Genomic DNA, 22,926 nt, shown 5'->3' on the forward strand with positions numbered 1-22,926 from the left:
CGTGTGATATCCGAGGAAACCCCCGGTAAAATACTCCGGCTGGGTCACCAGCTTGGGCTTGACGTCGTTCCACGGATTGTTTGACGGCTCCCGGCACGAGTTGCCAGGGAGGAATTGGATCGGGGGGGGATGGTACATGCGGCGGTACCGGCGGTTTGGGCGGTCGTGACACCGACCGTAAGTTTCGATTCTCCCCCGGGGGAGGATATCCGGCGGGGTCTGGATAGTGCGGCTGTTTTGGCGGAAGCGGGGGTACCGTAGACCCCTTGCCTTTGTCTGTGCGAGACGGTCCAGCCTCCGGGTTGTCCATCTCGTCATCGTCTTCTCCTGCTCCGCCGAAGAATCCTTCGGGGAAGAATCCTTCCATGTCCCTAGGTGGGGGCATGGGCTGTGGCCGACGATAGGGCTCGCATTCCTGCTGCGGCGCAGTAGGGTTGACCAGGTTCCAAACGACGGCCGCCCGGTGCCAAGTTTCCACTTCGAGGATATTTCTCATGAGGTATACGTCCCCCATCTGTTTGGCATGTCTGTAATCCTCTCCTGCCTCGGAGAAGAGCCACTGCGGGTCTTTCTCCATGTCTTCCATCATGATTTCATATAGCCCGTGCCAGGGTAGTAATTCGAAGATTCCGGGCCTAGGCGTGGGGCCCTGAAGAAGGACCTGCCTGACCGCCGCCATCACTGTCGGCTCTAGAGCCTGGTTTGGGGGTCGAGGCGGCATCCTCTGCCTCCTTCCTCTCTCGGGCGATGCGGTCAAGCTCCTTGTTCCACCTCCACCTTCCGATATCTGAGTCCTCGTTGGAGATCTCTTCCTGGTATACTCTCCAGGCTCGAGCTCGAGCTTCGAGGTCTGCGCCTGCCCTTCGGGCGTATCCGGTGTAGCGAACGGCAGCGGCTCGTATCCGGTTATCGACCTCGGCGGGAGTGGCGTCGGGCTCAAGGGGAAGGTCCCAGAAGCCATTGGGTCCGAAGAGGGCGTCCTCTTCGGCGCGTCGTATGCGTGCATCGTGCGCTCGTCCTCGGTCCATTCTGGCCTGGACCTCTGGGGACTCCCTGGCATCTCGAGTGAGTCGGAGGGACTCGACGTACGTGTGATAGAGGAGTGGCCAGGGACGCTGGGCCGCAGGGACAGGGTCGGCGAAGGCTCACGATGAGACGGATGGTTCCCAGCCAGGGGACTCCGGCGAGTCGCTCGGCGGCGGTAATTGTCCCAATGTCCTCTGTGTCGAGGTCTGGGAACTCGCTCCAAAGCTCCCCACTCGTCTGCTCGTGCGCGGTGACGGGGGGAGGGACCTCTGGGGTCTCGGCCCTTGCAGCGACCGGGTCGGGCTCACGTCTGGCCTGCTCTCGGGCCACAGGAGTTTCTTCCCCGTCGTCGGCGTAGACCCAACTGGTGTTGGGGTACCAGGCGACTGGGGGGCCTCTATCGGTTGGCCAGGCCCTTGGAACAGGCTGTGAGTGAGCTGTACTGGTGGTAGCCGCGGAGGCTCCGAGGCTAAGCTCTCCGGAATCGCTGTCGAAGTCATCCTCTTGGGCGACTCGATATCTCCTACTTTCACTTTTCCAGACGGCATCGGTCCACTTGTGTCCTGATCGGCCGCTGTAGTTGTCTCCGGTATAGGTAGCATCTTCCTCCGTGTTCGGGTAGAGGTCGTCGAAGAGGTCGTCGAGTCGGGTTCTTTCCCACTCGGTGAGCTCGTCCCCTTCGAACTCGGTATCAGGCGTTTCTTCGCCCGCGACCAGATGCCTGGTGTCTTGTCCTCGGCTTCCTGTGTCGTTTGACTCGTCTTGGACTGGAGACTGGTCGAAGAGGCCTGGTACGGGCGAGTCTCCTCTGTCGAGGAGTACCCCCCTGGTATCGGTAATGTCGATGGAGTCTGCTGGAGCGCTGGAGGCGCTTCTGTAGGAGTCGGTGCTCGACTCGGAGGATCGCGAGCTGGATCGTGACGATGTGTAGAGGGATCTTCCAGGTCCCTCAGAGGCGTTGGATTCGACATCTCCTATTGTCTGTTGGGAGGCCGAAGGAATATCGATTACCGGCGGTGGGTACGCCGGTGCGCTGGGGATGTAATGGAACGGTAGTCGTGCGCGGACTTGTCTCCGCTGGCAGCAACGGTGAAGTTGGTACAAAGTAATGGACAAGAAAAAGAGTATAAAAGTCGCGAAGACGGCGAGAATGGATTCTGACCAGGGCATTCGTCAGGGGATCTATCCGTGGCGTAAGTCGACGATAGACCATGCAAGCTGATATACAGCAAGAATGGTGAGAACGATGAGGAGGGCGATGATCAAGCTAAGGTCGGTCTCGTAATTAGAACCGTTCATTAACAGGATCTCACACTCGTTTGAATCAGGGGAGCTTGTTACTATCAACAAGATGATTGTTAATAGCGATGCAAGCTGGAGGGCGAGTACGAAAGGTTTCGTGTTGGGATACGTTGTTCCTAAACGAGGCGGGGATATAACGAGTACAGGGCGACCAGCAAGCTTGCTAGCAGCACTGCCGGTATTCCGAGCGCGATTAGGAGGAAGGTTAAGTATACAGTCAAAAAGACTGCAAGGAGTAGGTCGTCGTAGAGAATTGATTCAACAATCAACCGGGTTACTAACAACAGAAGGAGTAGCCGAGGGGGTATTAGCCACAAGGCTAGGGCGACGAAGTAGTGTATCGGATGAATGGTGACGGTGAGTGCTTTTCCGTTGGTCCACTCGTCGTACGTTGACAAGCACCGGGTTGTCCACACGAACGTAGGCGATGACCGCTCTGGTCAAGCAAGGTAATTTCTCGAAGAAAGTTGGGCAGCGCTCTTTCTCGGAAGTGACGCTGAGCAACGTAGAACGAGCTTCGGCTAAATGTTAGCCACTAACTCAAATCGACTTAGATCATACTAGGATCGCTACTCGCACTTCGGTAGACGATACACTAGCAAGTCAAAGGCGACGTAAGTCGATGGGACACTTAGACAGAAGAACGGAGTTCGATGTTAGGTAGAATAAACCTTAGCCGAAGCTGGGGTTTAGGCCAGCTGAGGCTCTGCTTAAATACACGTGAGTAATCTAAAAATACTACTGCGCAGTCAGTCCGTGATGATCGCGCCACGTAATCCGGCTGACTAAAGAAAAAGAAAAGAAAAGAAAAGGAAAGAAAAAGAAAAAGAAAAGAATAATCGTAACACCGTTGTATTAGAATCTTACACTAATTTTACTCATCTTCATACGTCCACTTAACTGTGCGATATAAGCAACCCTGATCGGTTACGCCTAGCGCTTGCCAATCAACTGCTTACCGACTATGCCTAGCGCTTTTCGGAACCCCTGTCAGTTACGCCTAGCGCTTGCTGACGCCCTCATTAACTACGCCTAGCGCTTGTTAGCACCCTTACGGATCCCTCTTGGTGGTTGGAACTTGGCTTATGGACATCCTCGCTCATGACTTGGGTTTTACTCGAGTACTCATTAACTCGTGTATTAGCACAAATACCCTGATTCTTAACATGGGCCTTCCTCCTTAGCAAGCTCTCTGGGATTCAGGACGCCTTATCTGCTCCTCCCAAGGAGACTGTTTCGGTGAGCCCCTCTTCATCGGATGCTGAGCGTGGACCTGCTGCCTCTACCTCGGTGAGTTTGGACCCAGCAACTCTTTAGTTCATGGCTCATATCTTTGGTTCCAACCTGGCAGTCGGTAGCTGGCTCACAGCTCATTATCACTTGTATTTTTCTCACTCTTCCTGTTTCTGTGCATAGTATATTGCTTATTTCTTGTTTATATCATAGTTACATGATTTGTATCTTCTATACTTGCAATCACAGGCCTGCAGAAGGTGTTTTCCGCTCATTTCTTTAGCGAGCTCACTAAACTTAAATATCTAAGTTGATCTCTTTTGATACTCTAAGGTTCTCTGTCTCTGGATAATCATCTGCAAAGTTAGCTAGGACCTTGTCCTTAGGTTCCAGTGATTCTATCAAGTTCTCTAACTCTGCATGTGTCATATCCATGAGTTTCAAAACCCCTTCTCTCAGATCAATAGATTTCCTGGCTAAGTAAGGTACCACCTGGAAAGCAGTGACCTTAGTGCATAGAATCACCCCATCTAACTCTGCTAGTATGTAATTGCCAATCTTGGTGCGATGTACGACTACCAAAGGTCCCAAATATCGAGGTTTCATTTTTGTGTTTAGCGAGCTCTCTATTTGACTGTTTCACATCAGTACTAGATCACCACACTTAAACTTAAACTCCTTGATTTTGTTGGCATTTGTCTTAGCATATTTTAAGGTCATTTCTTGTTTAGCGGTATCCATGTCTCTTCTCATTTTCACAACTCAATCCGTGTGCTTTTCCAGTGCGATAGCTCTTAGTCCATGGAGCTCCCAATCTTCTACAATTCATCCCAGGTACTCCACCAACCAAGTGGCTCCTAACACATCTAAGGGCAGGATTGGATGTGCTCCTGTTACTGCAAAGAATGGGGAACACCCCATTCTTTTTCTTGCTGTGATGCGATCAGCCCACATTACCAGTATAAAGTAGTGATGCCAGTGCTTCTCACTACCACCACAGGCCTTGTACAGGGCCTGTCTCACATCCCAGTGTGGTCTCTCAATTCTTCCATTTGCTTGGGAATTATAAGGTGCTATCAGGATACCTTTAATCCCATACTTATGCTCCAAGTACTTTACAGTGGCCTTAAATGGCTTCCCATTATCTGTCACGATGAGGAATAGGCATCCCCACTGGCAGATGATGTCTTCGAATAGCCATTCTCCTATAGCCTGTGCAGATTCACTTGCCAGAGTATGTCCTTCCATCCAACTAGTGAGCACACAGTGGCCATGGACTATATACTTGTGTCTGTTGGAGGCCTGAGGCATGTGCATCATATCTGCGTGTAACACCTGAAAGATCAAGGGTGTAAACATCATGGTAGGCAGCACTTTGATCACTGTCTTCTGGCATTCTTGACATATATGGCAGGTACTCACATACCACATGATATCTCGTTCCATTTCCGGCCACCAGAACCTTTCCTTAATCAGCATTTTCATAGCATAGATGCTGCAGTGACCCAACTGGTCATGCACAGCCTTCATAATGTACATCTGCCTTTCAAAGTAGATTATCAGCTTGTGCTCATTCTCCATATCTCTTCAGTAAAGTTTCCCTTTCTCTACTACAAAGTTCTTAGCGTAGCAAATGAAATTCCGATACTGGTTATCTGTAAACCCTTCCAAACACTGAGTGGAATTCACATGCCAAGCTACTACTTGAGCAAGCTCTCTATTGAGCATCTTAGTGTACCCACTCCAGCATTCCTCAGGATAGTCTCCAGCTTCTATGACTTCCTCTGCATCTGGTAAGAACACTCCTTTGTTGTGTCATACCGCAAATACTTCAGCAGTGTCCAGGGCTTCTTTAATAATTTTCTCCTCATGAAAATCATGTACTGCTCACTCAATGGTAACATATCCATGTCTCATATCAATTCCCTCTTTGAAATCCGCAATGTCTGAGATAGGTTCCTCAGTATCATTCACAAATTCCAACTCATCTGCCTCTACAGGTTTGTACTCGTCCTCTGGATTTGAATATTCTTTGTCCCCGGGTTGGAAACTCTATCTCGAGAGACCATCAGGGGCATGCCGCTTGCCAGGAATATGTACTAATGTAAAGTGGAACATCAAGATTGATTCAATCCACCTGTTAATAGCTGCATTAGGGACTTCATCTGGGTTTCTAAGCATTCCTGTGATGTATTTCACATCCATTTCCACTACTAACTTGCAACAGCTGAAGAGCCAATGTCAGCACACATGTAGCACACAGAATAATCCATAGAGCTCTCTCTTTGGTTGAGAGAAACGAGCTTCATGCTCATTAAGTATGATCAACCCAAACCTGGCCCATCTTCTCCGTTTGGGATTGTCAGGATTGACTTGGCAAATATAGAATCCCACTGCCTTGAACGACGTATTGATGCCCAATATCACATCTGTATCCAGCTCATAATCAAGGGGCATTAGTGAGGGGCAGTTCTCCAATGCATCTTTCAGTTTCTGCATGGATTCTTGCTGCTCTTCCCCAAATATGAAGAGTACTTTTAGCTGTGTGAGCTTAGTCAAGGCCTCGACCTTCTTAGCATAGTCTTTAATGAAAATACGATGTACTTCCACCATGCCCAAGAAAGCCCACACATCACTCAAGTCTTCACAAGATCCCTATTTCAGGATGACCCCTACCTGATCAGTGGCTGGTTTTCTTCCTTCATATGTGCATCTATGGCCTACTACCATTATTTCCGATGCACACAGGACAGCCTTGTGCCCTGAGAACGTTCCTCTCATGTATTTCATTCGCTGCATGTGTAACGCACTAACTTGGATTGAACAATGTTTGCCTCTAAACTGTCACTCATGTTCAGTGATTCAGTTGTGAAGAGGGCATTGCAATCACTAGGTCAGAAACGATAGTCCTTAGTGAAGGAAGCAGGGAGTTTCTGCATGAAAAGTTAGGAGTGTATAACTTTAGCTGAAGCTGGGGTGTAAGCCCACAGCAAGGCTAGGCTTAAATACATTGTGTATATACTAATAGGTACCCGTCCCAAAGCATCACTGTCTTCTAGGCTGGTATGTTTGATATGCTAGAAGTCCCCCTGCATGTAAGAAGACTAGCGTTCGTATGGTGCTATCTTCTGGGAGGTATACGTGGCATCCTATCCGTCCTAGGGTGTGATCAGAGTCGACCTAAAGAAGCATGACTGGCTGAAGGAGGGTCGGGCCCATGGTTGTGTGATTGGACCTATGGGCCATCAAACGGATCATGCGTGTGAACGGTGGATGATGCGTGTGATTGATCAGGTCACGAATGATGCGGATCAGGTATGAGGAATGATGACAAGAGTCGAATGATGAGTTCATGAGATAAGATAAGGTGAAAAATAGGGGTGATTCATGACATTACCCCCCGACTAAGACTCAGTCGTCCCGACTGAGTCAGTGTCAGATTCGTCCTCTCGTTCGGTGTTCGGTGGAGGGGATAATGATTGTTGGGATGTGGTTGTAGAAGCTGGACCCAGGGAATCTGGGAAGAAAGTTGAGTTCTCGGTCGCTAATGTCGTGACGGATTTGTTTTCTTCGTTATACATTGCTGCCAAATGTTGCTCGTATTCGAGCACTAGCTCTTCTGCATTGGCTAGTTGGCTGTGTGGTACCCAGGTGGCTTCTTCGATCGGATATCCCTTCCATTTGACAAGGTATTTGGTGATGTGTTTTCTGCGTTTTCCTTGTCGTATGGCTATCTCTCTATCTTGTAGGAGTTCTTCTATCTCATATTCTTCTTGTCCTTCAATTAATTCAGGAGGAGGAGGTTCTGGTTGTGCTTGGTTTGGGAATTTCAGTGGGGAGTATGGAGTTAGATAGACTTCGTTAAACCGGTTGTGGATTTTCCATCCGACCGGTAGTCGAAGTTCATATGCTGACGACCCCTTTTTTGCTATTATTTCGAAGGGTCCGACTCGTTTGCTGTCCAGCTTTTTTGCTGGTCATGGTAGGTGTAGGTTGGTGGTGTCTAACCAAACCTTATCTCCTGGTTGATAGTCTCGAGGGGGTTGCTGGTGTCGATCATATGCCCATTTCATTGTTTCTGCTGCTTTTGTCAAGGCCAGTTTTGCCTGTTCATGGGTTCAGTGGAGGGTTTCCACCATGGTGGTTACTGAAGGGGTGGCAGTGGCTTTAAGTGTGAGGGGTCGTATTTGTCCGTTCTGTCCAAATAGGATTTTATAAGGAGAGTATCCGGTCGCACTATGTGTTCGATTATTGAGGGCATAGGCTGCTATGAGCAGCCAGTCACTCCAATCATTTTGGTTGAAGTTAACGAAGTTGCGCAGATATTTTTCAAGCTCCTGGTTAACTTGTTCTGTTTGTCCATCTGTCTGAGGGTGGTATGCGGTAGAAGAGTTGCCTTGAATGTTTAGCAGGGTATATAATTCTTTTGTGTATTTGGACACAAATTGGGGGCCTCGGTCGGAGATTATCTTCAAAGGAGTAATCCCGAACTGACAGATGACTTCATCTTGGAGGATTTTAGCCCATCTGGTAGAGGCAATTTCCTTGGTACAGGGTACAAAGATGTTGTATTTGGAGAATCGGTCGACTATCACTAGGACAGCATTGTAGCCTTTGGATTCGGGTAGTCCGGTGATTAGATCGACCGATATGTGTTCCCATGGTCGTGAGGGTACTGCATTGGGATGAAGGGGGGCAGCGTGCTTGCGATGGTCCGGTTTATTTCTTTGACAGACCTCACACCCCTTTACGTATTTCTCTACGTCCTTTTTCATTTTAGGCCACCAGTAGTCGCAAAGTACCAATTCCTGGGTTTTTGCGATTCCTGGGTGTCCTGCTGTTATATGGTCGTGGGCGTAGGAAATTATTCTCCCTCGTAGGGGGGCATCCTTTGGGACATAAATTCTTCCATTGTAGAACAGAAGGTTTCCCTTCTGCTGAACTCCTTTGTCATGGCCGAGAGAGTCAGAGACTCCCTTATCCCATAAGTGAATTTTGTCGGTGGCCTTAGCTATTTCTTGGTGGATTGCCTCTTCTGTGGGCATTATTAAGGCCCTGAAGAGCTCAGGTTTAAGGATGACGATATCATCATTATCCTTTTTGCCCTGATCATGGTCTGCCCTTTGGCTTAGTAAATCTGCCTTTTTATTCGCAGTGCCTGGTTTGTGATGAAGGGTGAATTCGTATTCCGCGAGCTCGGTAACCCATTGAGCTTGTCGACGGTTTAACTTCTGGGGTTTTCGGAAGTATTGGAGATTGGAGTGGTCTGTCCAAATCTCAAATTTTTGTACGGCACCCATGAGATAGTGGCGCCAGTCCTCTAAGGCAATCATGATGGCTAACAATTCTTTGTCGTAGATTTCATAGTTATGCTCTGTGGTGGAGAGTGATTTGGAGATAAAGGCAATGGGTCTCCACTTCCCATCGGTTTGTTCCTGGGACAATACGGCACCAATGGCACCTTCGCTGGCATCTGCCTCTACTCGGAACTTTCCTTCGTTATTTGGGATGGCTAGTACGACATTTTCTAAAAATTGTCATTTAATAGTTTCAAAGGCATCTTGTTGTGCCTTTCCCCATGTCCATGCTTCTTTCCAGTAAGTCGGGTTAGAGGTTTGACATGGTGACTATAGTGCCAAATGAATCGGCGGTAAAAATTGGCGAATCCCAAGAATGATTGTAATTCTTGTTTTTTAGTTGGCGTCAGGCCAGTCCAGGATTCCTGCAATTTTGACAGGGTCCATTTTAACGGATCCTTCGCTGATGATTACTCCTAGGTATTTGGTTTCTTCTACTTCGAATTCGCACTTCTCAGCCTTTAAGAAGAGTTTGTTTGTTCGGAGTATTTGCAGAACCTTCCGAACTACGGCTCGGTGTTCTGCTTTGGTTTTGGTGGCAATGAGTATGTCGTCCAGGTAGACGCTGACTAACCCCTGAGCTATTAGGTCTTTGAAGAGGTCATTCATCATCCATTGGAAGGTTGCGGGGGAGTTTGTGAGTCCGAAAAACATGACAAGGGGCTCATATAGGCCTCGATTAGGTACGGAAGGCTGCCTTCCATTCAGTCCCCCTTTTTGATACTGAACATTGTTGTATCCCCACCTCACATCTAGTTTTGTGTAGTACTTGGCGCCCCGCAACCTGTCCATTAGTTCTGATATGAGCAGGGAGTGGATATCGATTCTTAATGGTCATCTCATTAAGTTTGCAATAATCCTGAACAGGTCACAGCTTTCCATCCTTTTTCTTGACAAAAAAGAAAGGTGAGGCCATGGGGGATTTCGATGGTTGAATCCTTCCTGTGGACAAGTTTTTGTCTAGGAAGTTGTCGAGTTTGTCTTGTTCTTGGGGATTCAAGGGGTATACCTTGCAATCCAGGCTGGCGTTGGCATTGGGCACTAGCTCAATGGCATGGTCCCATGGTTTTCATGGGGGTAATTCGTCAAAATTTTCTTTGGCGAACACGTCTATGAAATCTCGGTAGATTTCAGGTACAATTTCTTCAAAAGTTTTTTCTTTTTTGGAGAGATGGGCCTGAGCGGCTAAACTGGTGGATTTAGTCCCCATGGCACATACATGGAATGCTTGTTCGAAATCTATTACTAGGATTTTATCCCCTTTTTCAACTTCAGTTCCCCACTGCTGGCTCAGGTCTTCATCGGGTAGTCGGAAGGGGATTTTCCGGCAATCACATCATGCAAGGGTGACTGTCCCGGTGTTCCAGTCGATCAGGGGGTTGTGGTGTTGTAGCCAATCGTGTCCTAGGAAGATTGGTGTGGTGCCTAGATCGACCATGGCCAACTCTATTCATTCAGTATGATCCCCGATTGCGAGGCAGACCTCAACGTAATCAGTGATGTCACCCCCCGTGTTTCGAGTTCCATTGGCATTATATACCGGTACTGGGTGTGCAGTGGTTTGGGTGGTGATCTGATGCTCCTTGACCCATGTTCAGTCGATAGCACTTCCTGTACATCTGCTGTCCACCAAGGCTTTAACAGGATGTTTAGTTAGGGTATCGTAGGTTTCTAGTTGAACGAAAATAACGATGTTCCGCCCCTTCCTCCCCCTGATATACTGTGGTGGTTGTTGAAGGTCGGCCATCCATTGGGCTTTGTGGCCAGTCTCTATCCACCTTTCATGAGGATGCTCTAGCAGAGTCTTTACTAGTTCGTCGGTTACTTCCTCGAGACGTCAAGGATGGACCCACTGTCATAAGTGGGCTTTGGCAGCATCCGGGGTAAGACGCATAGCCCTTCAAACCCATGCTGAGGTGTAGGGTTCCAGGTATTGTTGGTCCGAAGGGTACTCCTCTGATGAGTACTCGAGGTTTCCCTCTTTCGGCATCGGGGACTTCCCCTTGTCGCCGTTCGCTGCAGGTTTTGTGGCCCTTTGTGCTTCTGCAGTTACTGAGCTTCCTGCCTGTTCGCTTGCACTACTAAGGTCTTTTCCACTCGGGGATGGCCCGCACAGTCCGGATTTTTTAGAGTTCCGCAAACTCTGTTGGTAACTAAAATTGTCTTCATCGTCAGGAATTTCTGTTATAATTACCTTTTTAATTGCTTGGTTGCCTCGAGGGGAGAGCCGGCTCCCCGAGGACTTACTACCCAGAGACTCCTTGTCTCTGCCTCGAGCAGTATGGCTTTTGCCCTGCGAGGTCTTTGTTCTTGAAGGGTCCTCACCCTTGTCCTTTACCCTGATGGGTAGATTGGTAACCCGTCGTGGATGCACACATGTCGGCTCGTCAGGGCGTTCTGTAGGTTTCCCCTGATTCCTCGCCTCAGCTGCTTTTCCAATGCGAGCCGTTGCTACAATTGGGGTAGGAGCGGCAGCTCGGGTTGTTGGCCGATCTTCACCTGGGCGACTGAGCGCAGTCTGATCCTGGTGTGGGGGGCTCGCCGACTCTCTCGGAACTTTCCCCACATCAGGCAATTTCTTCTCCCCTGCTGGGAGCTTGATCCGAGCTGGGGTGTCAGTCCTGCTTCTGGGGACAATGGGGGTTACTGCCTCACCTTCATCCGGTAGCTCTATTACGCTGCAGGCCTCCATTGTCCCTGTGGCATGGGCCTCCGCTTTTCCGAGGGGTTCCCCACCATCACAGAGGGGCCTACTCATTCTTGATCCGCCGCTGCCAGCAGCAGCGGTTCGCTTGCTTGTTTCTGAAGTTGCGCACGAGTCGTGCCTAGTGGGGTTCATTACCAATACAGTCATTGTATCGGCAGAGGAAATCCCTCGTACTCCATATCTTGGTCCCTCCAGTGTCGATCCGGTGAGAACTGAAGTGTTAGTGTCACCTGAGGGTTGGAGAGGAACCTTGACTCACGCGTTGCGGGTCTCCTCACTCTGGTTTGCCCTCGGGTTTGGGTTCCGTCCGTCCCCCACTTGAGGCCTCTCTGTCTGACTGTTTGGGATCTTCTCTTCCTTCCAGCCTGCTGGAAGTTTGACCACGTGTTGTGGCCTGCCCAAGCCTGTTGCTGTTAAGCTGCTCGGGCTCGCTCCCTGAGGTAGATACACTCGGGTTCTACTGCCTGTTGAATCGACTTCCGACATTCGGGAGTCTCCCATGCGAGGGCTTGGTGGGTGAGGTTCTTTATCAATTGACTGGTCCTGGTCAATATGAAGGCAGAAATCCTGTTCTACGCCGTGGGGTTGGTGACAAAAATTGTCCTGTGATTCGGTCTGAGTTCCTTGGGTACACAATAAAGGGGGCATATTATTCATAGTAGTACCTACATAGAGAGTATCAACGTTAAATTTCGTAATAGAATGCATACCATCTGAAATACAAGTCTTGGTCAGCTGAGGTGAATCACCTAGTTCTCGGTCGACTCCTCTTTTACCTCCTCGACCTTTGTCATAGCGGGGGTTTCCTCTTGTTTGGCCTCCTCGATTAAGGCTCTTAATCACTGCGTAAACGGTGTTGTTTTCTTCGTGAAGAGCATCGACTTCGGTCTCTTTACGCTGTGCCATTTGGATTTGTCAGTCGGGCATTTATTGTCCCAGCTGATGTGTCCCATGTTACCGCATCGGGAACACTGCCTCTCCTTCTTGAGGCGGTCGATATCCATGGGTTCGCCTTCACCCCCATAGGTGGTTCCAGTAGCATCTCTTTTATCGTTTCTGCCTCCCCCTGGGGTGCTGGCTCGTCTGGCAGGTCCTGATCTGGATCCCTCAGTTCCTGCGGGGTGGCCCCCACGTTCGGCTACTCCCACTCGGTAGTTTTCGTCCATGTGGCTGACTCTATCTTTCCATTCATAGTAGCCTTGGGGTCGACAATTGTCGCTTCCCATGATGACTTCCTTGACACGTGGTCGGATGGCCAGCTTTACCACCTCTTCCATTTGGTCCGCGTTGTCGAATCGTTTTGCTTTTATGGCCAACTTTTCGAACTTGTCGAAGAATTCCACTGCTGACTTGAACTGTGATTGTTGGAGTTTCTTCCACTCGATTCGTCGGATCTCGATTTCAGCCACCTCTTGGAATCACCTCCGTACTTCTTCCTCAAAGGTTATCCATGCAGGGTACCAATGACGGAAGTCATGGGAGTCCCAATATTTTCGTCGTTGGTCCACCCACCATTGTTTAGCGTTCCCCTTGAATAGGGATGCCGTGAACACTACTCGATTGGGTCCGTACCCATATGTGGTATTGAGGGAGAAGTACTTTGAAAATGTTTCAAAGTAAGCGTAGCAGTCACTGAAGAACTGGTTGAGGTCATAGGATTTTCCATAGAACCCATCTGGTTTTTCTACTAGCGTGGGTTTAACGTCTCCCCATGGATTAGGCTGTCCTGCCGTAATGGCCCATCCGGTTGGTGGATCAGGTGGCAGTGGTGAATTTGCAGGGCAAGAAAGTGATCGAAGATTTTGATCGCTATGCGGCGTGGGAGGTGCTGCTGGTGGGGCTGGTCCGCCACCTCCACCTCCGCCTGGTCTGCCACCTCCTCCTTCTGGTGCGGCGGGTGCTGGCCCGCTTCCTGGGCTGGAGGTGGGGGCCGTTGCAGTGCCTCCCATACTTCGGAGGTGTTGGTCTAATTGTTTTCCCCCTGCAAATAGTCCTGAAGTCTCACCAGGCCTGGTAACGGCGGTGGTGGTTCGGAGAATTCCTAGATTTGAGAAGTCCAAGTCTGAATCCTCGGTACTAGGGATTTCATAACGACCTCCTTGGAGTAGTTGTCGTTCAGGGTGTAGGATATTCCAATAGTTTATGGCAATATACTGAGTTTCTTGTGATAGTATGTCCCTCTCCAATTGGGAGCCCGGCTCCGCTTGTTGGTAGGCTCACCCTTGTGGGGAGGTGGACCAATAGGTTTCATAGGGTAGTTTGGCGTGCATATACCACCAGAATTGGTCCCAGTTCATTCTATAAAGTTCTTCGTCGGTAGGGATGGGTGCTGGACCCTTGAACGAACTCGTCGTGCCCTTTGTCGAAGGGGGGATCGTTTTCGTATTCTCCCGCATGGGTGAGCCTGTCGACTTGTATCCTGGCTCTAACCCATGGGTCCAGTCGGTTGAGATGGTCGGTTGGGTGGAAAACGGGTTCATATCATAAGAGGTAGGGATTTCCGTCGATCCATATCTGGTTCCAGTTCCAGACATATGCGAAGTATCTTCTATAACTTTCGAAGATGTCTCCGAAGTCTGCCCTGTCATAGACCCACCACTGTAGCTCTCTCTGGGATATGAAGGGGGGTTCAACGTGGAAGGTTGGTTTGGGGGTAAGGAAGGGTTCGAGCTCTGGGTCGGGCCCAACTTCGTTATATCAGGCTTGGGCCAAGTTCCATAATCGTCTGCAGATCCGGCACCTGCAGTGAGGCCAATCTGCGAGGCCTGCCTGATCGAGCTCTGTCTCGACTAGATTGGATACGTTGGTAGTTCTGGCAAGGGATTGGGCTCCTGTGAACCACCAGAGGACCGTGTCCTCATCATTGGTGTCTGCAAATAAGACCCCTCACTCCCATGGCGGGGAGTCAGCATGGGGGTGTTGCTGGAGCTCCTCTGGATCTGCCTGCTCTCCCCATGGGTCTTCGTCATCAGGATAGTAGGGGGTCTGGGCCCCTGAGGGTCTGGGAAGTGTGAGAGGGATAGGGTTTTCTTCCTCGGTGATCGTGTCGAGGGTTCCCCCGATGGAGGATGTGGACTCAACTGGTGAGATTCATGCAGTTGTGGGTTCCCCGAAGGCATCTGCCCAGGCTCTGAGGTCTGCGATGGTAATCATGTTCCTGGCTGGGGCGCGACGTTCCTCTTCTGCCCATTGTTCGAGCTCTCTGGGGTCAGGTTGGATTGGAGGGTCTGGAACGTATCAATTTGAGCTAGGGATCGGCAACGTATAACGTCGTGGAGTGTCGATTCCGTGGACTCATCGAGTCCCGTCTGCTGAGTACCAGGATAGCCAGCTGGAGGAGCTGGTCGGGGACCCAGGGCCTTGGATTCTTGGCTCTGGGGAATCCCTCGTCGTATCCCTTGACTCGCTTTCCATTGTCGTGCCGCTTCCTGCCATGACGGGCTCTCCCCAGGACTGCTGACTGTGCTCATCTGTTGACCGGGTGCTTCCATAGTCTGAACTATCTGGGCCATCGCCGTTGCTTCCCACATCGCGCCCGGCATTTGGTCATACCCACTCTCCTTCAATTGCTCCTGGTGTTGTACTTGGGAGGCATATTTCATGGCCTCAGTCGGTGAAGATTCTTCCTCTAGCGACATCAATGTAGATCCTTCAGGCTTCTCGTACATGTAGCTGCTCTCCGGGACTGTCTCCGTTGTTGTTTGGAGAGATACTGTGTCAGCTGGGGTCTTCTTCCCAAAGGGAAGACCCAATTTCTTTGCCCCTGCTGTCATTTTGCCCTTCCATGTCTTGCTGTGAGAGGACGTGGTCGTCCTCTGGGACGGGGGGCTGCGGTGTGCTTGGGCGGAGTCTGATGGGAGTGAGGTGTCTGGTTGAGGATTCATTTGAGTCTGTTACTCTCTCACTCGGGAGGGTCGGTGCTCTTTGTTGTGTTCGTTCTAGCTCGTAGGCATATAGAAGGAGCGTGGATTCGAGGGTAACCACGGAGTAATGGGCTTCGTGGTCTTCGGGGTTCATATGGTCACCGTCGTACAACGACATTGAAAGTACTAGTTACGATTAACAGTATGACTACTGTTATCGTGGAGAATCGTATCAGGAATATGTAGAACAACAGTGTGGTTATTCGTCGGTGAGGGTATGCGAAGCAAGCTTTGGCTAATTGTAACGCACTAACTTGGATTGAACAACGTTTGCCTCTAAACTGTCACTCGCGTTCGGTGATTCAGTTGTGAAGAGGGCATTGCAATCACTAGGTCAGAAACGATAGTCCTTAGTGAAGGAAGCAGGGAGTTTCTGCATGAAAAGTTAGGAGTGTATAACTTTAGCTGAAGCTGGGGTGTAAGCCCACAGCAAGGCTAGGCTTAAATACATTGTGTATATACTAATAGGTACCCATCCCAAAGCATCGCTGTCTTCTAGGCTGGTATGTTTGATATGCTAGAAGTCCCCCTGCATGTAAGAAGACTAGCGTTCGTATGGTGCTATCTTCTGGGAGGTATACGTGGCATCCTATCCGTCCTAGGGTGTGATCAGAGTCGACCTAAAGAAGCGTGACTGGCTGAAGGAGGGTCGGGCCCATGGTTGTGTGATCAGACCTATGGGCCATCAAACGGATCATGCGTGTGAACGGTGGATGATGCGTGTGATTGATCGGGTCACGAATGATGCGGATCAGGTACGAGGAATGATGACAAGAGTCGAATGATGAGTTGATGAGATAAGATAAGATAAGGTGAAAAATAGGGGTGATTCATGACAGCATGACCCTACTCACATTCTGGAAGTGTTCCCATACAAATCTTTGAATACCATCATTAGCCGGTATCATCTCGAAGGTCCCATCCAGTTTCTCATAGTGAGTTTTTGGCTCATACACTGGAACATCATTGACATATGGTAAGGTGATGTGTGGTACTTCCTTCTGTAGAATATAGGTTACATCATCATGAAATATGGGTACAGAATTTGTCCATCCCATAGGCAATGTAACTAGTCTGAGTGTGCCAAACAGTGTCTGGAACGTAGTCAAGTCTCTTGATTTCTCATCTAAGGTTTTTTCATCATATCCAATGTATAAATCTAACATAGCTCTGCAAGATCATCCAGCAAAGTGCTCAGTGAGCTCATTGGTTGCTGGTGGCACTCCTGAGTGCTTTATAGTCACTGCATTCAGGGGTTCCAAGCTATGTACAAGATGAAGACTCTTGCCATCCTTCTTGACAACACAGAACCAACACGAGCAGTACAAGGAGTTTGAGGGCTCGTACATGCCTGCTTGTATTTTTGTCCTGATGATCTTACAGACCTTGTCAAATATTCCAGGAGGTATGGGAATGTTCTTCTGAATCCAAGGGGTATGTTCCATGACAGGAATAGTCACCGGAGGAAAGTATTCTTCCTTAAAATGACCCTGCTTGCTATCATCCCAGGCAAAACCCTCATTTTGTTGACACATGAAGTGATGCATGAGTTTGCGCTCTTCTGGCCAGAGAAAGTCCTCTCCATGTACCTTATCAATTTGTTCTTTTCTCTCCAGGGTGTATCTGCCCATAGGTACAAAATCTGGAGGCCGCTCACTAAGTTGAGGCATATCCTTCAAGGGATCCCCTTGAATTTCACACTCAATCCTAAATTCCGATGGGAGTCCCCCCAGGATCAGTCTGACCTTCAGTGCAACTGGTTTATACTTTTTCATAGCAAACACATCTCTTACAGAACCCATGGGCGGAGGTGTGCAGCCCAGGTCAGCCTTATCATAAAAGTATGTCTGAACCCATCTGCTTGGGTTCAAGTACAGCATCTGTTCAGCTTCCTCATCCTTCGCCCGTCCTTCTCTCATTTCTCTGATGTTTTTAAGCACCCCAAAATATGAAGACAATGTCCCATGCACTTTTAAGTCTTCGCTGCACACCTGATCACTGGCTGCAATATATGTAGCCTGCAATTTTTCTTTTCTGAACTTCTCTGATCCCATAGATTTCACATAGCCACTGATCACAAAGTTCCCCTTATGATCAGCTTCTATGATTAAGGCCAGCTCTCCTTGATCATCAATCAAATCATTGATTACTGAAAATCCTGTTCCACCTCTCGCTGCACTACCCTATGTTGCCCATGGGGAAATGTAGGTATTATTGCACTGTGCAACGAGTTCAGGTCTTTTATCTTTATCATCTGTCCTCCATCTGCCGAGTTAAATACAGTGCTCATAGTTAGTACATCAAAGGGTCAGCCTAGCAATACATCATATGCCGGATCCCTTATTATGTGTACTTGCAGATACATGGTAATATCCCCGAATAAGAATGGCACATTCTTTGCCATCCCTAGTGACTTCTCGACTTGTTTATTTGTGGATTGCATGTTGATGACCTTGTCAGGGTCATATATCAATCCTAATCTATCTGCAACATGTCCAGACATTGAGACGATCTGCAAGCCAGTATTATACAAGCTTTCCAACTTCTCCATTCCATTTATGAGAGGGAAGACAGATCTCAATGCATGGGAGTCTTTAGCCACATATACAGGCTTTGGATCTTCCCCATGCTCTGCGGTCTCATTCATATATTGCAGAAACAGATCCTGCCAGATTAGTGAGCCCACAGGCACACCATCTTTTGTCTCCATTGTTAACATGAAATTGCCAGTGTAGGGCAAGTCCAAGATGTGAATTGCACTCTCTGGTAACGTTTCCTTGCTTTCAGCTTCAATTTGTGTAAAGGGGAATATATCCTCCTTTACCTCTTCTTCATCATCTCCTTTGTCCTCATCAGGCCCCTCACCCAGAAAATATTCAAATTGTGGTTTCCCATTCTTTCCTTTCTTCCCAAGTTGGATCTGTTTTAGAGTGAGCTCACTCTTTACATCCTCTCGCAACTTGGATAAGGAGAGAAGTTCTCCCACTGTAATTGGAACTTCCATGTTCATGACACATTCCAAGATCTCAGCTTGGTCACCTCACTCCTGGATAGGTGCCTTGATTTTATAGGCAGGTTCCCATGAGTCCATGGGGTAAGACGTCATCACTGTCTTATTATTTTTCTTGTTCTGAGGACCTCTCTCACCTCCAGTATTGGTCACATCTCTCGCATTCGCAAATTCCTTCAGAACATGGGGGACTACCACCTGTGGGGTAGTGTTATGGATCTGCCGAAATCCGGAGATGCGAGCATGAGGTGAGGAGTGATGATCGAAGTGAGGTATGATTAATTAGAAATGATGTATGTCGTTAGGGAATATAATGGATTCCGGCAAGGGTTCGTGAGGAGACCTGAGAGGTCCAGTTTACGAAATAAAGGAAATCAGTAAGCACGAAGCAATTACTGAGGGAAGTGGCCGGTAAGCGTGGAGCAATTACCGATATAGAAAGCCTGTAAGCGCGAAACTATTACGGGCCATGGGTGAAGGCAAGCACTAAGCGTAACCTTCGGGTTGGTGTCAGAAAGTGCTAGGCATATCCAACGAGTTGTTCAGCAAGCGCTAGGCATAACTGAGGGTTCACACAGTGAAGGTGTCCTTAAAGTAGTAGATTGGTAAAAGCTTCTTAATACAATGTTATCTACAAGTTTATATACTAAGGACAGGTTCGAGTCATTATTATTCTACAATGCTCCATAATATTCTAGTATTAGTAAGAAGAATAGAGAAAGTAAGAGAAAATAAGAGAAAGTACGAGCGAGTCACTACTAGGGCTGAGAAGGCTGAGTACGGGCATGTGTTGACTCATGCACCAAATTAGTGGATACCCAATATCCATAACAGCCCCCCCAGTCTACATATGCCTGAACGAGGCAAAGGGAAAGAAAAATTGAAGAATTAGATAGAGCAAACCTTGTAGATTTGAATGTTCCTTGGTTTGCCAGTCACAACTGTAACTTCGAGCACATGGGAGTAAATTTTATCCCACACCCTGCACATATGGAGGGCAAGGTTCATTAAATTCAGGAATCTCATTGCGTGCAGACTTCTCGTTACTAGATGAGTCGAGGATTAGGTTGAAATTCACATTTCGGGCTTGATCTGGCACTGCAGGTGAATCCATGGATGAATGCCCTGAGTCAACCTTTATAGTAACTTCAAAATGGTTTCTGTTGCCAGAGGCATCAAAATGTCGCTCGGGTGATATGTGATTAGAGGAAACCCAAGACTGCATGTGATGAAGTTGGAAATCGGCATGTGCTGGTTCCTGAGAACCTTTTCCAAAACAGGGATGATATTGATGATGGGCCCCTTTATATAGCCGTCTTGTCAATTCCACCATTAATCCATTCACTCTCAGGATTGCATCTAATTTCTGGCCTTGATTGAATGTTTCTTGGTTCTTTCCTTCATCGATATCCAATGTAATCCTAATCTGGACCTCACATCGCATGTTTAAACCTGGATCCCAAATCTGATCTTCAAGTCCCCTTATTGGCCCGACATGCTGGTTTCCTTCTGACTCACATATTTGCTACTTGTGGAAGCTGCTTTTTCCACAATTATCCTTCTTGCTTTCGATTCCGATGTCTTGTCATTATGTTGTTCGACTATGCCATCACATGGATCAATATCTGGCAGCGCAACACCTGAATGCATGAACAGGCTCGCTTGAGCATTTTCGGAAGCGAGAGTTGGAAGGATGGTGACAGGAATGACAATAATGGAACCGGGTGCGTCATTTGAACAGGCTTTCAGTTGAGTATTCTGACTTAATTGATCATATTCAGTTTTCTCCAGAAACCTGTGCTGCAAAGATACTGCACCAAAATCCGTACCTGGTGTGGTATCTTCAAGCCGTTCAGTTGACTCCTGTCCAGTTACCAAGACTTCTGAGAATGCTGCTTCTGGCTCCCTGCGCATTTTCTGTTCTCTTTCTAAAGCCCATCTCATTTTTCGACTTAGCCTCTTCTCTTTTCCGGCTCAGGCTACAATGAGTTTCCCCTCCATGGAATCGACTATCTGGCACACGGGTTTCGGTGTTTTCGGTGCCATACAGTTCTGTTCTTTCATAGCATCCCTCTCACTCTGCTGTGCTCGAGTCGTATCAGCTTCTGGAAGTATGTACTGGTTTCGTTCTTCTTTTGATGGTTTGAATCCGGCAGCAAGATGAGGTTTCGACACGGTAATGCTCATGGGAACATTTGTTGAACATATGAGGGAGGTATCAAGAGATCCATTACTGGGGCCTGTAGGTGGCCGGAAATTAGGTGTAGGAGGCAGGTGAGTTGGGATTGCGTTGCATGATTTCGCTGACTGACTGTCATTTTGCAGTTCTGTATGCAGCTGAGAATCATGATGTGCAGTTGCCGGCTTGATTTCCATGGCAGCTACTGTGGCGAGGTTGCAAGGACCAGAGGTGTGGCTTGCAGCTGATTGAAGGTGTGCTGATGCTGACTTACTCGAAGTAACAAATTGATTGTCTTCGGTTTGGAGATTTCATCCTGTATATCTCAGAGAGGAAGGCACATCCTCCAGATTACAGTTGCTAGTATTATGACGATTGGAAGTCTCATTGCCGAGCTCAGGAATGTTGGCATATTCATGATTATGCTGGGATTGAGGCCGTCCTTCGTCCCTCATTATGTCCTTGAATGAAACGTCTCCTGGCTCATCGATACGGTTCATAGTTGAACGGGAGTTCGCAGTTTGACCCGTAGGTGTCGATATTTTCAGTATGGTATGGTTATCATCCTTTGTAGCTTCCGTCTCACTCTTCTGTGCCTGAGCCGCAATTCCTTCTGGAAATATACACTGATTCACTCTCCCTTTCGACGGCTTCAGACCAATGGCAGAAGGGACCTTCAGCATGGGAGGAGGTGTCGAAGTCATGAGGGATATTTCAAGAGGTCTGTTAGCAAGACCTTCCTGTGGCTGAGGTTTCATAGGCAAGAGAGTCATATTCATATCATGTACATTTCCTGGGTGACCATCATCTCTTCGCAGTTCTGTGTATAAGTGAGATTTGTGATGAGTGACTTTTGGCTTTGTTTCATTTGCGTCCATTGCATTAAAGTTGCAAGGACCAACAGTATGGTTCGCAGGTCATTGGACGTATGCAGATGAAAGGGTCAGAGCTGACTTGTCTGAAGTTACGAATCGATTGCCTCCAGTTTGAAGACTTGGCCCTGTGTATTGCCAAGAGGAAGGCAAATCCTTCGATTCTAGGCTATCACTATTATGGTCACCAGAAGTCTTGTCATTGAAGTTGGGATCGCTAGCTGATCATTGAGATTGTGACTGTTGTTTACCTTCGGTCTCGCCCTTCATGGATATATCGCAAGGACCATCCAGGAATCCCACTTCCGATGTCTTCACTGATGGTAGAACAGGGCTAGGCTTGAGTGAGAATAAGGATTCGCTTGCTTTGCTTCGAGGGTGATATCCAATGGCTGAGTAATTTCGCTGTTCTGATTTATCTGCTATTGTCTGCATTGAGTGCATCAGCTTTTGGCCATGCTCTCTCCATTCATCAAGTGTGGGCCAAGGCTTGCCGGTTTCCCAATCATGCTGATTAACCATTTCTGCCAGGAAATGCTCAACAGATGCCCGATAACAAAGGGCATACAATTCAAAGTCATTCTCTGTCATAAAAAGGTGGATATCCTGGCCCCAAGTAGGACAATTAAGATCTATCTTGTGTATAACAAGTGAACGGCTGGCTTCCCGCTTTCGCCGTTGTAGTGCAGCTTGTAACCGGGAGAAGATTGATGAGTTGATGCGCACTCCCAGGTCGCCGTTTGATATATGAACGGCCCATGTCTGTCTCAATAGCCTTTCTAGGAGTTCGAACTCATATCGGAATGTCTTCTCATACTGGTCACAAGTGACTTCTAGTGCATGACTAGGTCCGAGGTCAACATTCAAGCTGCTCTTCAGTATTCTCAGAGCTCGCCTTTTGCGAGATACGAGTGCTGGAGATCGTGTAAGCTCAAAAGATGGGATGGATGTGCAGATAGTGTTTCGCATATTAACAGGGAATTCTTCATCGTTGTGAAAGGTTCCATATGAAAATGGTCCATCGAAAGGATGAAGCTTTATTTGGAGAGTACTGTATTCTTCATCTGAGTGTCGCAACTGCTTCTTTCTGGTATTAGTCCGACTGATGTGCAAACCGTTCAAAGAGCTGCAAGTATGCCTTTCCCAAGAGGAGGGAGTAAACAGTTCCTGATGGCGAGTCATGTTGTGGAAAGTGCAGGCATGGCAAGAATGACATTTCCCACTGGGGTCAGGGCTGAATGAAGATTTTGGCCAGGTCATTTCAGAACAACTGTTTTAGCCAAAGGGGATGAATACAAAGTGGTACAAGCTACATTG

General features: G+C 48.3%; 2 protein-coding genes across 2 annotated transcripts; both read right to left on the reverse strand.

Moving 5' to 3' along the window:
• Positions 1 to 13,841: 13,841 nt before the first annotated feature.
• EV420DRAFT_1481416 (uncharacterized protein) lies at positions 13,842 to 15,666 on the reverse strand (the record flags this gene model as incomplete). The annotated part of the gene is made up of 4 exons (XM_060469766.1): positions 13,842 to 14,394; positions 14,428 to 14,762; positions 14,799 to 15,475; positions 15,531 to 15,666. The coding sequence occupies 4 exons, from the start codon at positions 15,664 to 15,666 to the stop codon at positions 13,842 to 13,844; spliced, it is 1,701 nt and encodes a 566-aa protein (XP_060328669.1).
• Positions 15,667 to 21,048: 5,382 nt separating this feature from the next.
• EV420DRAFT_1644806 (uncharacterized protein) lies at positions 21,049 to 22,791 on the reverse strand (the record flags this gene model as incomplete). Its single annotated transcript, XM_060477694.1, has 2 exons — positions 21,049 to 21,557; positions 21,861 to 22,791. The coding sequence occupies 2 exons, from the start codon at positions 22,789 to 22,791 to the stop codon at positions 21,049 to 21,051; spliced, it is 1,440 nt and encodes a 479-aa protein (XP_060328670.1).
• Positions 22,792 to 22,926: the final 135 nt, after the last annotated feature.

The sequence above is a fragment of the Desarmillaria tabescens genome, assembly GCF_030435595.1.
Source record: "Desarmillaria tabescens strain CCBAS 213 chromosome Unknown EV420scaffold_26, whole genome shotgun sequence".
NCBI lineage: Eukaryota > Fungi > Basidiomycota > Agaricomycetes > Agaricales > Physalacriaceae > Desarmillaria > Desarmillaria tabescens.